The 13,664-nt window shown below is 27.0% G+C and overlaps 1 protein-coding gene and 1 long non-coding RNA gene across 3 annotated transcripts in view; both read left to right on the top strand.

Annotated features, from left to right (window-relative positions):
* The window catches only part of NPFR (Neuropeptide F receptor), a 73,611-nt gene extending 63,261 nt beyond the window's left edge, over positions 1 to 10,350 (top strand). The window contains exons 5-6 of one of the 2 annotated variants that reach the window (XM_075292556.1): positions 8,867 to 9,437; positions 9,510 to 10,350. In XM_075292556.1, coding sequence (XP_075148671.1) covers positions 8,867 to 9,437; positions 9,510 to 9,751 — 813 coding nt within the window. In that variant the 3' untranslated portion in view covers positions 9,752 to 10,350. Of the gene's footprint in view, positions 1 to 8,866 lie in introns of both variants that reach the window. The other variant, XM_075292555.1, reaches the window with a different exon arrangement.
* Positions 7,785 to 8,150, top strand: LOC142222414 (uncharacterized). The gene is made up of 2 exons (XR_012718309.1): positions 7,785 to 7,893; positions 7,956 to 8,150. It is a non-coding gene; the product is annotated as an uncharacterized LOC142222414 (long non-coding RNA).
* Positions 10,351 to 13,664: the final 3,314 nt, after the last annotated feature.

Here is a 13,664-nt window from a genome sequence, read left to right as displayed (position 1 = left end):
CAAACTATTATTTCTATGGATTTTGTTTTTCAAAATTTTATTCTCTTAGAAAATTTTGTCAAAATTTAATTCCTAAAGAAAATTTTGACATAATTTTATTTCTCTAGAAAATTTTGTCAAAAATTCATTTCTATAGAAATTTTTCTTTCTGTTAAAAATTTTGTAAAACATTTATTTTTATAGAAAATTTTGCCAGAATTTTATTTCTAAAGAAAATTTTGCCATACTTTATTTCTCGTATAGACAATTTTGCCAACATTTTATTTCTATAAAAAATTTTGTCCAAATTTTTAGTTATTGAAAACATTGTTAAAATTTTATTGAAAATTTTTTCAAAATTTTAATTCCATAGAAAATGTATCAAAATTTTAGTTGTAAAGAACATTTTGCCAAAATTTTATTTCTTTCAAAAATTTTGTCAACATATTATTGATATAGAAAATTTTGTCAACATTTTAATTCTATAGAAATTTTATTTCTATATAAAATTTGGGAAGTATCTTTTATTTGAAGAGAAATGTTTTGCAAAATCTTCGAAACATCAAGAATTCTACCAATATAATAAACAGTAAAAAATCTACCATTTTTGGTAGAATTCTATCCAACTGTGGCAAAAATTTTGCCAAAATTTTATTTCTATAAAAAATTTTGTCAAAATTTTTTTTGGCAATAGAAAACATCGTTAAAATTTTATTTCTATAGAAAGTTTTGTCAAAATTTTATTCCCATAGAAAATGTATCAAAATTTGTAAAGAAAATTTTGCAATAAAAATTTATTCCTATACAAAATTTTGTCAAAATTTTATTTCTATGGAATTTTTTTTCAAAATTTTATTCCCATAGACAATATTGTCAAAATTTTATTTCTAAGGAAAAATTCGCCATAATTTTATTTTTCTAGAGAATTTTGCCCAAACTTCATTTCTATAGAAATTTTTGTTTCTGTAAAAAATTGTGTCAAAATTTTGTAAAAAATTTATTTTCATAGAAAAATTGTGCCAAAATTTTATTTCTAAAGAAAATTTTGCCATACTTTTATTTTTGTAGAAAGTTTTGCCAAAATTTTATTTCTATAAAAAATGTTGTCAAAATTTTATAGCTATAGAAAACATTGTTAAAATTTTATTTTTATAGAAAAATTTGTCAAAATTTTATTTCGATAGAAAATATATCAACATTTTGGTTCTAAAGAAAATTTCGCCATAATTTTATTTCTTTAGAAAATTTTGTCAAAATATTATTGCTATAGAATATTTTTTCAACATTTTAATTCTATAGAAATTTTATTTCTATATAAAATTTAGGAAGTATCTTTTAGTCGAAGAGAAATATTTTGCAAAATTTTCGAAACATCAAGAATTCTACCAATGTAATAAACAGTAAAAAATCTACCATTATTGTTAGAATTCTATCCACATGTGGCAACCGTGTTTGCAATACCATTCGATCTACATTAAAAGCAACTACTTGTGTCAAGTTTCAAGTGGATAGCCTATTTCTTCTGGTAGGTAGCGTGATTTTCACAGACGGGCGTGCTGCCGGACGGACGGACATTGCCACGACGCAGATAATACATACCTTTTGGGGTGTGAGACCAATATTTCTATCTTATGCTGAAGGGCATAAAAATAATTCAATTATTTTTTGTAGTCCTCTCTACATAAATTAAATAAACTCAGACATCCCAATTTTTATGCGATATTTTAAAGAAAAAATTACGGGAAACTACGAACTTAATTCATAGTATCCCGTTCCCGGGGGAAAAATTCCTAATGGCATTGGATATTAAATATTGACCACGAAACATCAACATGCATCATTCTGGAAATAGTAACGATTGTGATTTTTGAATAAAAACGATTTTGTTTACACCAAAAATAAAAAAAATTGCTAACAAATATTTGTTGGTGGCAAATATTTGTATTTTTTGAATAGATTCCAAAGCCATTGACATAGGAACTTCGTTTGCCAAACTCATTTTCCAAGTGTTTTACATTTCGCGTACTTACTAATCATGCATTGTCAGTATGCTTCAATCTGATTGAACAAATCGCCCATAACAATCACATTTCTAAGAAACTGTATACGTTCCACGTGCAATATTCTGCATCCCTCAACATTTTTATGTAGACCTCCAGATAAAATACAAAATTATTCTGAAAGCTTTTGTTTTTAAATCTTTACGTAGGTTGTTTCTCTTAATGGGTTTTTATGTTTTTTTCTTTTCTACCCAACATTGTAATCTTCTCCAGAGGCAAATGTTTAATTTCATAGAACTTGTTTTGCTTCTCTATATTTTAAAATTAAAAACACGAAGAAGCTTATATTTGTCTTTCCAAGCGTAATCTATTGTTGTGAAGAGAAGCCTTTATTGTTTTTTACTGGAAGTTGTTTGCAATACATGATTATTAGCTTTGTTGAAAAGAAATACGCCAATGAATCCTTTTAAGGATTGTTCCATGTGATTACTTTAAAGAGAGAAATTAAAAATATTTTTGTTTTTTCATGGCTTCTCCTATACCCACATATTGTACATATTGCAAACATTGGAAGGAGCAGTAAAAAACAATGAGAAATGCTTAAATAAGGTGCAAATCTCTACTACCAATGGGTGATGCGTCAATTCCGTTTGTAGTACAATAATAAGTGTCTTTCTCTTAGATTCCGATTCCCCATGTCCTGCCATAATCTACCAAAATTTGAATAAATTTTACCAAAAAACGACCAAATAAAAACTTAATCTTATTTTGCATAGTTTCGTCAAATTTTCGTGGTTATTATGGAAAAAACTGTTTCTTCAAACGAAGTGTTTTATTATTTAATTTTAGAAGTTTTGATCATTTGATCATTCTTAATAGCGACAGTTTATTTGAGTATATAAATATCCCTTTAAAACAAGTTGTGTGCCATAAAACAAAAATTTACAATTATAGAAAAATTTAGTCAAAATATTATTTCTATACAAGATTTTGTTAAAATTTTATTTCTATAGAATATTTTGTCATTTCTTTAGAAAATGTTGTCAAAATTCTATATCTCTAGAATATTTTGTCGAAATTTGATTGCTCTAGAATATGTTGTGAAAATTTGATTGCTCTAGAAAATTTTGTGAAAATTTTATTGCTCTAGAAAATTTTGTCAAACTTTTTTGTATAGAAAATTTTGTCAAAATTTGATTTCTATAGAAAATTTTGTCAAAATTTGATTTCTATAGAAAATTTTGTCAAAATTTTAATTTTATAGAAAATTTTGTCAATTTTTTTGTTATAGAAAATTTTGACAAAATTGTATTTCTATTGAAAATTTTGTCAAAATTGCATGTCTATAGAAAATTTTGTCAAAATTTTAGCTCAATAAAAAATGTTGTCAACATTTCATTTGTGTTGAAAATTTTGCAAAATTTTATTCTATAACAAGTTTTGTCGAAGATTTATTTCCCTAGAAACTTCTGTTAAATTTTTTTCTATAGAAAATTTTGTCAAAATGTTACTTTGTAAGAAAAATGTGTTAAAATTCTATTTCCATAGAAAATTTTGTCAAAATTTTATTTCTGTAGAAAATTTTGTCAAAATTTTACTTTTATAGAAAATTTTGTCAAAATTTTATTGCTATAGAAAATTTTGTCAAAATTTTATTTCTATAGAAAATTTTGTCGAAAATTTATTTCTGTAGAAAATTTTGCCAAAACTTTATTTCTAAAGAAAATTTGGTCAAGATTTTATTTTTATAGAAAATCTTGACAAAATTTTATTTCTATAGAAAGCTTTTTCAAAATTTTATTTCTCTAGAAAATTTTGTCAAAATTTGATTGCTCTAGAAAATGTTGTCAAAATTTGATTGCTCTAGAAAATTTTGTCCAAATTTTATTGCTCTAGAAAATTTTGTCAATTTTTTTCTATAGAACATTTAGTCAAAATTCGATTTCAATAGAAAATTTTGTCAAAATTTAATTTCTATAGAAAATTCTGTCAAATTTTTATTTTATAGAAAATTTTGTCAAAATTTTGTTTTATAGAAAATTTTGTCAAAATTTTATTTTATAGAAAATTTTGTCAAAATTTTATTTCTATAGAAATTTTTGTCATAATTTTAGTTCAATAATAAATGTTGTCAACATTTTATTTGTGTTGAAAATTTTGGCAAAATGTTATTTCTATAGCAAGTTTTATCAAAGATTTATTTTCATAGAAAATTTTGTTAAAATTTTTTTCTATAGAAAATTTTGTCAAAATTTTATTTTGTATAGAAAAATGTGTTAAAATTCTGTTTCTATAGAAAATTTTGTCAAAATTTTATTTCTGTAGAAAATTTTGTCAACATTTTATTTCTATAGAAAATTTTATCAAAATTTTATTTCTATAGAAAATTTTATAAAAATTTTGTTTCTATAGAAAATTTTGTCGAAATTTTATTTCCATTCGTTTTGTTTTGTTATTGTTGGTTTTGTTCTTTAATTATTGTTGTTGTATTTTATTGTAGCTTAATTTTGCCAAAACTTTATTTCTAAAGAAAATTTGGTCAAAATTTTATTTTTATAGAAAATATTGACAAAATTTTATTTCTATAGGAATCTTTTTCCAAATTTTATTTCTCTATAAAATGTTGTCAAAATTTGATTGCTCTAGAAAATGTTGTCAAAATATGATTGCTCTAGAAAATTTTGTCAAAATTTTATTGCTCTAGAAAAAGTTGTCAATTTTTTCTATAGAAAATTTTGTCAAAATTTGATTTCTATAGAAACTTTTGTCAAAATTTGATTTCTTTAGAAAATTTTTAAAAAATTTATTAATAGAAAATTTTGTCAAAATTTTATTTCTATAGAAAATTTTGTCAAAATTTTATTTCTCTTGAAAATTTTGTCAAAATTGCAGTTTTATAGAAAATTTTGTCAAAATTGCATATCTATAGAAAATTTCGTCATAATTTTAGTTCAATAAAAAATATTGTCAACATTTTATTTGTGTTGAAAGTTTTGGCAAAATTTTATTTCCATAGAAAGTTTTGTCAAAGATTTATTTCCCTGGAAACATTTTTTAAAATTTTTGTCTATAGAAATTTTGTCAAAATTTTATTTTGTTTAGAAAATTTTGTTAAAATTCTATTTCTATTGAACATTGCGTCAATATTTAATTTCTATATAAAATTTTTTCAAAATTTTATTTGTATAGAAAATTTTGTCAAAATTTTATTTCTATAGAAAATTTTGTCGAAATTTTCTTTCTGTAGAAAATTTGGTCAAAATTTTATTTTGATAGAAAATCTTGACAAAATTTTATTTCTCTAGAAAATGTTGTCAAAATTTGATTTCTATAGAAAATGTTGTCAAAATTTGATTGCTCTAGAAACTTTTGTCAAAATTTTATTGCTCTAGAAAATTTTGTCAATTTTTTTCTATAGAAAATTTTGTCAAAATTTGATTTCTATAGAAACTTTTGTCAAAATTTGATTTCTATAGAAACTTTTGTCAAAATTGCATTTCTAAAGAAAATTTTGCCGTAATTTTAGTTCAATAAAAAATGTTGTCAACATTTTATTTGTGTTGGAAATTTTGGCAAAATATTATTTCCATAGAAAGTTTTGTCAAAGATTTATTTCCCTTGAAAATTTTGTTAAAATTTTTTTCTATAGAAATTTTGTCAACATTTTATTTTGTTTAGAAAATTTTTTTTTAAATTCTATTTCTATAGAAAATTTCTGTAGAAAATTCAAAATTTTGTCGAATTTTTTTTTGCTCTGGAAAATTTTGTCAATTTTTTTCTACAGAAAATTTTGTCAAAATTTGATTTCTATGGAAACTTTTGTCAAAATTTGATTTCTATAGAAAATTTTGTCAAAATTTTATTTCTATAGGAAATTTTGTCAAAATTTTATTTCTATAGAAAATTTTGTCAAGATTGTATTTCTATTGAAAATTTTGTCAAAATTGCATTTCTATAGAAAATTTTGTCAAAATTGGATTTCTATAGAAAATTTTGTCATAATTTTAGTTCAATAACAAATATTGTCAACATTTTATGTGTGTTGAAATTTTGGCAAAATACTATTTCCATAGAAAGTTTTGTCAAAGATTTATTTCCCTTGAAAATTTTGTTAAATTTTTTTTCTATAGAAGTTTTGTCAAAATTTTATTTTGTTTATAAAGTTTTGTTAAAATTCTATTTCTATTGAAGATTTTGTCAAAATTTTATTTCTGTAGAAAATTTTTTCAAAATTTTGTTTCTAAAGAAAATTTGGTCAAAATCTTATTTTAGTAGAAAATCTTGACAAAATGTTATTTCTTTAGAAAGTTTTTTCAAATTTTTTTTTTTTGTAGAAATTTTGACAAAATTTTATTTCTATAGAAAGTTTTTTCAAAATTTTTTTTCAAAAAAAAGTTTTGTCAACATTTTATTTCTATAAAAAATGTTGTCAAACTTTTTTCTATAGAAATTTTTTTCAAAATGTATTTCCTATAGAAAATTTTGGTAAAATTTGATTTCTATAGAAAAATTTGGCAAAGTGTTATTTCTTTAGAAAGTTTTTTCAAAATTTTATTTCTGTAGAAAATTTTGTCATAATTTTAGTTCAATAAAAATGTTGTCAACATTTTACTTGTGTTAATAATTTTTGGCAAAGTATTATTTCCATAGAAAGTTTTGTCAAAGATTTATTTCCTTTGAAAATTTTGTAAAATTGTTTTCTATAGAAATTTTGTCAAATTTTTATTTTGTTTAGAAAATTTTGTTAAAATTCTATTTCTATTGAAAATTTTGTCAAAATTTTATTTCTGTAGAAAATTTTGTCAAAATTTTATTTCTAAAGAAAATTTGGTCAAAGTCTTATTTTTGTAGAAAATCTTGACAAAATGTTATTTCTTTAGAAAGTTTTTTCAAAATTTTATTTCTGTAGAAAATTTTGACAAAATTTTATTTCTATAGAAAGTTTAAAAATTTATTTCTATAGAACATTTTGTCAAAATTTTATTACCATAAAATTTTATTACATCAAAATTTGTTTCCTGTAGAAAATATTGGTAAAATTTGATTTCTATAGAAAAATTTGGCAAAGTGTTAGTTCTAGAGATATTTTGTCGAAATTGTTTTATACACCCAGAAAAAAGTGCCTTCGAAACTAAAGGAAAAAATTTTCATCAATATAGTTTATCCATTTTATTTCCATTAAGGTAAATTTTTGTGAAAAATAATAAAATTTACTCGTTTCAGTAAAAAAATCCTAAACTGTAAGCAGTTAGGAATAGTTCATTAACTAGAATAAGGCATGGAATTTTACTCAAACTATTTTCTTCGCTGGGTATAAGAATTTACTACTGAAAAAGAAAATTTTATTCACCGATAACAAAGCATTCGTAAAAATAAACAAAAACCGAACTAAAACCAAGTTTCCTCAAAATTAGTAAAATTTCTTATAAAATGATAATTGCGACTTCCTTTATAATAGAAAGTTTTTCATACATACGAACAACACTTGGCATAGAAAAATATTTTAGTTCATTCGTACTAAGAAGTATGCAATCCTTTCAAAACTTAAGGGAACACACTTGTTAGAATATAGGAAATTTTCCTAAATTTCTATTGTCTACCTGTAATCGATACCTGTCATCGTAATCGATGTGTTTGCGCGTGGGTGTAATCGATATATTTGCGCGTCGGTTGTTTTTTTAGTTGGAATCGCGTTGTTTTGGTATACGGAGAGATTGTTAAAAAATAATATGGTAAAATAATATAATAAATAACAAATAAAATATATAAAATATTTGTTATTTTAAATTAGTGAGAAAAATTTTCGTTTTTTTAAATAAATCTATCAATGTTCGTGATAGTGTATAAAGAAAGAAAACACCAGCAGAATAACAACCCTTTCATTTGTCTTCATTTTGGAATCTTCAATTATCAGGTAATATTCAGTGACGCTAACCTTTTGCAACAAAAATGTTTTATGATTTTTTATATTTGTAGGTATTGAAATTGTAAAAGGAGGACAAAATCGTTAGGCAGCAACTTATTAAAAGTGAAAAGTACAAGAAGAAGAAAAAGTGAGTTTTACAGTTGATAATATCACACGGAATTGGAAATAGTGGAATAATAAACTAATATTTCAAAGAGATTCGATGCTGTTGATTCTTAATAAATATATTCAATATATTAATAAAACATGTCTTTTATTGAAGATAAAATTGCTTATAGAAATAAATAAAATTGTATTTAAAAACGAAGGTAAGCAGTTCTAATTATGAAGTAAAAGTTTTACCACAAATGTGTAAGATTTGTCGAAATGAATGAAAAAATTTCAATAAAATCATTCCATATATGAATTCAAATTAGTTAAATTTTTTCATTCTGTAGTATAGTGGTATATAAATATAGGAAAATGTTAACTAATATATGGAATGCATTATTCCTAATTTCTACGAAAATCACATCGTTCAAACAAATAAAAATGTCTTTGGCGCTATACGAAGTTCAACTTTCTTCACAATGAGTTCATTTTAACTTAAAGAAGGGGTCACTTTTTCTGGGTGTAGAAAATTTTGTCAAAATTTTACTTCTATAGAAAATTTTGTCAATATTTTATTTCTATAGAAAATCGTGTCAATATGTTATTCTTATAGAAAATTTTGTGAAAATTTGATGTCTATAAAAAATGTTCTTTTTTAATGGGAAATGTTGTCAAAATTTTATTTTTCATTCCTTACTCCACAGTGTGACACAGGGTATAACAAGTTTTAAAAAATTTTAAAAAATCCCCTGTACACTCATTGAATAGAAATCAAAAAAGCAAATTATTTTTTATCGTAGAATATTTATATGTAGAGTTCCAGGAAATTCATAGTTTTTTCTTTGTTTCCTTTATCCTTTGTCCATTGCAGGTTATTGTCTATCCCACACGGGACAGTTTACAGTTCGTGGGTGCCGTATCCATATTGGCAGGCATATGGCTATTAGCCCTATTACTGGCTTCACCCATGTTCATCTATAAACGTCTCATACATGCTGACATTCCGCCCGTGCTACAGGAACTTGGTATTCATGGTGTATCCTTTTGCATAGAGGATTGGCCATTGAGCCAGGGAAGATTCTATTATTCAATGTTTTCGCTGTGTGTACAATATCTGGTGCCCATACTAATAGTATCGGCTGCCTACTTTGGCATCTATAACAAATTAAAAAGTCGCATAACTGTTGTCACGGTGCAGGCATCATCACAGCGTAAAACCGAAAGAGGTCGCCGTATGAAACGGACCAATTGCCTGCTCATTAGCATTGCAGTGATTTTTGGAGTCTCATGGTTGCCATTGAATTTTTTCAATTTGTATGCGGACATGAAGAGAGGAGCCGTGACCCATAGTATGCTGGTGGCTTATGCCTTTTGTCACATGATTGGCATGAGTTCGGCGTGCTCGAATCCTTTGCTCTATGGATGGCTGAATGATAATTTCCGTAAAGAATTTCAAGAATTATTATGCCGATATAAACCAAACACTAATATTGCTCTTAATGGTCATACAACAGGAGGTGCCCAATCGAGACGGAAACGGAAGAACAACGACATAACAAAAGGGGATCTCAAATTGCTAAATAGTGGGGCGGCGATGGCCAGCAATGCAGGGCCTGGTGGGGATCGTTACACTGGCAATTCTATGGATCTGGGAGTAATGAACAATAATGGTGTGGGTGGTGCAGTTACCGAATCGGTGGCGTTAACTGAAAATCCCATGTCAGTGGAGGTTACCACAACCCTAATGATTCGGTAAATCTCTCTCGGCCAACATCAACAAAAATTCCCATTACCATGTAGTTTAGGAAAATGCAACAAAAATCATTTATGTATGAAGACAATTAAAAAAAATGGAAAGTTTACATTTTCATTACCTTCCACTTTATGATGCTGGAGAATAATGTCATTGAATAAAATTCAATGAGAAATTCCAAAACGATAAGAAAAACCAAACAAATTATCATCAAAATATTTTCTAAGGATCAAAGGACACCATCGACAACATTTACACCACACATCTACAGCTGCTGCATATAGAACAACAACAAAAATCGTAGCTGTTACACTTAAAGTGAATTAAAAATATGTAAAAAAATAAATTTGAACTTGTCTCTAAGGAATGAAATGCATCCATTGTCATATGCACATAATTATTTCATTTCCATGGTGTCAAAGTCATCCTTGGTATTTGACAGTTCTTCACCATAAATCTAAAATAACAAATTTTAGATGTACTATCACTTATTCCAATTTCTTGTGTCTATTTTCTATTGGCTGTAAATTGTTATTGCATGATTTATGTAAATAGTTGTATCTTCTTTCTTTTACGAAAAAAAAAACAAATTAAAAAAAATATCTATGCAGCAGACATCTTTCTATTTGAATTTTAAATAAATTATTTGTAAATGTAATAAAAAAAAAAAGATTCTACAAAATTGTTTGCTTCATCAGTAAAAAATAAAACCAAGAATGGAGAAGTTAAAGATTCCCAACCTCTATGGGATATTTTAATTCTAATACCTTATACACTAAATCAGTGAATACATCTTCAATATTTTGTATTTTAATTTTTTAACGAAATGTCGAATTTTGATAAATTATACCTAGACCATTAGGTGGTAAGGGTGCAATACTATTCCCATACGAAGTACTCAATATTAGTGAATATAACAGGTTGGCTGATAAGTCCCCGGTCTAACAAAGCCAAACACATTTTTTTGTCAAAATTCGTTTTTATTATTTAACATAGTTCCCTTCAAAAGCGATACAACGATTATAACGACCTCTTCATTGCTGCCAAATTTTTTCTCTGCGAGCATCCTTTTGAGGTTTGAGAACAAGAAAAAGTCGCTGGGGCCAGATCTGGAGAATACGGTGGGTGGGAAAGAAATTCGAAGCCCAATTCATGAATTTTTGCCATCGTTCTCAATGACTTGTGGCACGGTGCATTGTCTTGGTGGAACAACACATTTTTCTTCTTCATATGGGGCCGTTTTGCCGCGATTTCGACCTTCAAACGCTCCAATAACGCCATATAACAGTCACTGTTGATGGTTTTTCCCTTCTCAAGATAATCGATAAAAATTATTTCATGCGCATCCCAAAAAATAGAGGCCATTACTTTGCCAGCGGACATTTGGGTCTTTCCACGCTTCGGAGACGGTTCACCGGTCGATGTCCACTCAGCCGACTGTCGATTGGACTCAGGAGTGTAGTGATGGAGCCATGTTTTATCCATTGTCACATATCGACGGAAAAACTCGGGTGTATTACGAGTTAACAGCTGCAAACACCGCTCAGAATCATCAACACGTTGTTGTTTTTGGTCAAATGTGAGCTCGCGCGGCACGCATTTTGCACAGAGGTTCCGCATATCCAAATATTGATGAATGATATGACCAACACATTCCTGTGATGTCTTTAAGGCCTCTGCTATCTCGATCAACTTCATTTTATGGTCATTCAAAATCATTTTGTGGATTTTTTTGATGTTTTCGTTGGTAACCACCACTGAGTTCACCGTCCTCCGTGCTCATTTCACCACGCGTGAATTTTGCATACCAATCAATTATTGTTGATTTCCCTAGGGCAGAGTACGGAAACTCATTATCAAGCCAAATTTTGGCTTCCCCTTCAGAAAACAGTATTTTATCAAAACACGAAATTCCTTTTTTCCATTTTTTCACAATAACAAAAGTTGGTTCACAAAAGACACTCTATCTCACAAACTAATTGACTTACAGACATCAAATTTTGACACGAATCATTTGAAGGTTGGTACTTTATAAAAATAATATGCATTTAATACTAACGACGCCATCTATGTGTCAGACCGGGGACTAATCAGCCATCCTGTTATCTCAAAATTGACGTTTTTACAATTCACAATAGCGCAATAATGGTGAATTATCAGGACAATGACATGAAATATGTTGTTTACCAATTCAATATTTTTTTAAATTCACGTTTCATCAATTCACAATAGCCACAATTTTTTTGAATTACCAAAGCTAGAAAAAACAGCAAAATTTGTATAAAATTTGGATATGCTCAGATATAAAGTATACCCTATGCATACATACGTTCTAGCTCTACGCCACACACAAAAAAATATTATAATTTTTGAGCTAACAATAAATTGTTGTTACAGAAAATTTTGAAGTTCAACTAAATTTTTGTTGATATAACAAAATTAGTTGCTAAAGTGACTAAAATCGTAATTGTATTTACAAAATACGTTGTTAGCTCAAATTTAAACATAATTTTAATTGTATTGACAATCAAATTAATTGATATTTTTTTGTGTGCACACATTATATGATATAGGAAGAGTTTTGCTACAAAATCGAACTGTATTAATCGAATCAGATTCCATATATTGCCGAGGACAAACTATGTTCACAATACTTTTGTATGAATTTTCTGTGAAAACTAGTTTGTCCTTCTTAAAGCAAATTTGTGACACATGTGATTCGAGTGACTCGAGAACAACTCCAGAAGCAACTCTCATGAATGTGCGTGAATGGACAGAAACAAATATATCGTCCTTGATTGTAAGTGAAAAATAAAATTAGTTTCTCCAAAATCACGCTCGCAAAAAATCACACTCACGCTCAATTTTTAGATCATATTCGTATGCTGGGTTAAGTGTCAGTGTCAAACCTGTTCGTTTAGGCTCACTTAGACTATTCAGTCCACTAAAACATTTTAAGTGATGAACTTCTCTCTTATTACACAATAATTTGGTATCTGAACGGGAGTTACTGAACGGAACAAATTTTCAGGGAACGTAGAAGGATTTTTCCTTTGCTTTTTCTGATGAGTTTTTTTTTTTTTTTGAATGAGTATTTCCTCAATTCACAATAGTGTATAATTTTGAATTATTATCAATACAGAATAATAGTAGAATGTAATGGTTAAAAAATTTACAATATTAATAATGAATTTCACTATAAAATATTGATAATTTTTATGACTTGTAGTGGTATTTGAATATTTTATACTGGGTTAGAGTCACTGAACTGAGATTAAAAAAAAAACTATATACACTAAAATGGGAGAACAACGGATTTGATTTCTCTTAAATGTTCAGGGAACAAAGAAGGAATTGCTGTATTTTACTTTACAATTAATTATTATTCGAGCTTTATGGACAAAGTAGATTACGGAACTTGATCAATAGAGTCATTGAAAAGAAAACGCCAAATACAAATGTACACACGCCTAGACTGTACATATTTCAGTTCGGGCGAATGAACCTTTCCATTGCCGTTAGTATAGTTTTGGCTGGTATAGATAACTCAATTTTGGGCCCTTTATGTTAACTTCTTATGGAGAAAATATATAGGAACTTTCCTCTTACAAATTGAATCATCTTTACTCCCACTATGCATCATCTCTTCATATAGCTCCAAATCCCTTAATCTTAATTTTATTTCGTTTTGTTACTTGTTGTATGCTTTCTTTTGGTAAGTTCTTTTTTCGAAATCAATATTTCCTCCATTCACAATAGTCTATTATTGTGAATTATCAGCAATACAAAATTATGTTATAGTAACAAAAATTGGCAATACTAATAATACATTTGATCCACTTAGGAAGATGGGAAATTGGCTGCTGCGAACATCAAACCATTGACGGCGCTAGGTCACTACTTGTCGCTTACGCGT

This window comes from Haematobia irritans, chromosome 1 (assembly GCF_050003625.1).
Source record: "Haematobia irritans isolate KBUSLIRL chromosome 1, ASM5000362v1, whole genome shotgun sequence".
Classification (NCBI taxonomy): Eukaryota; Metazoa; Arthropoda; class Insecta; order Diptera; family Muscidae; genus Haematobia; species Haematobia irritans.
This window is presented reverse-complemented; position numbering and strand designations above follow the sequence as displayed.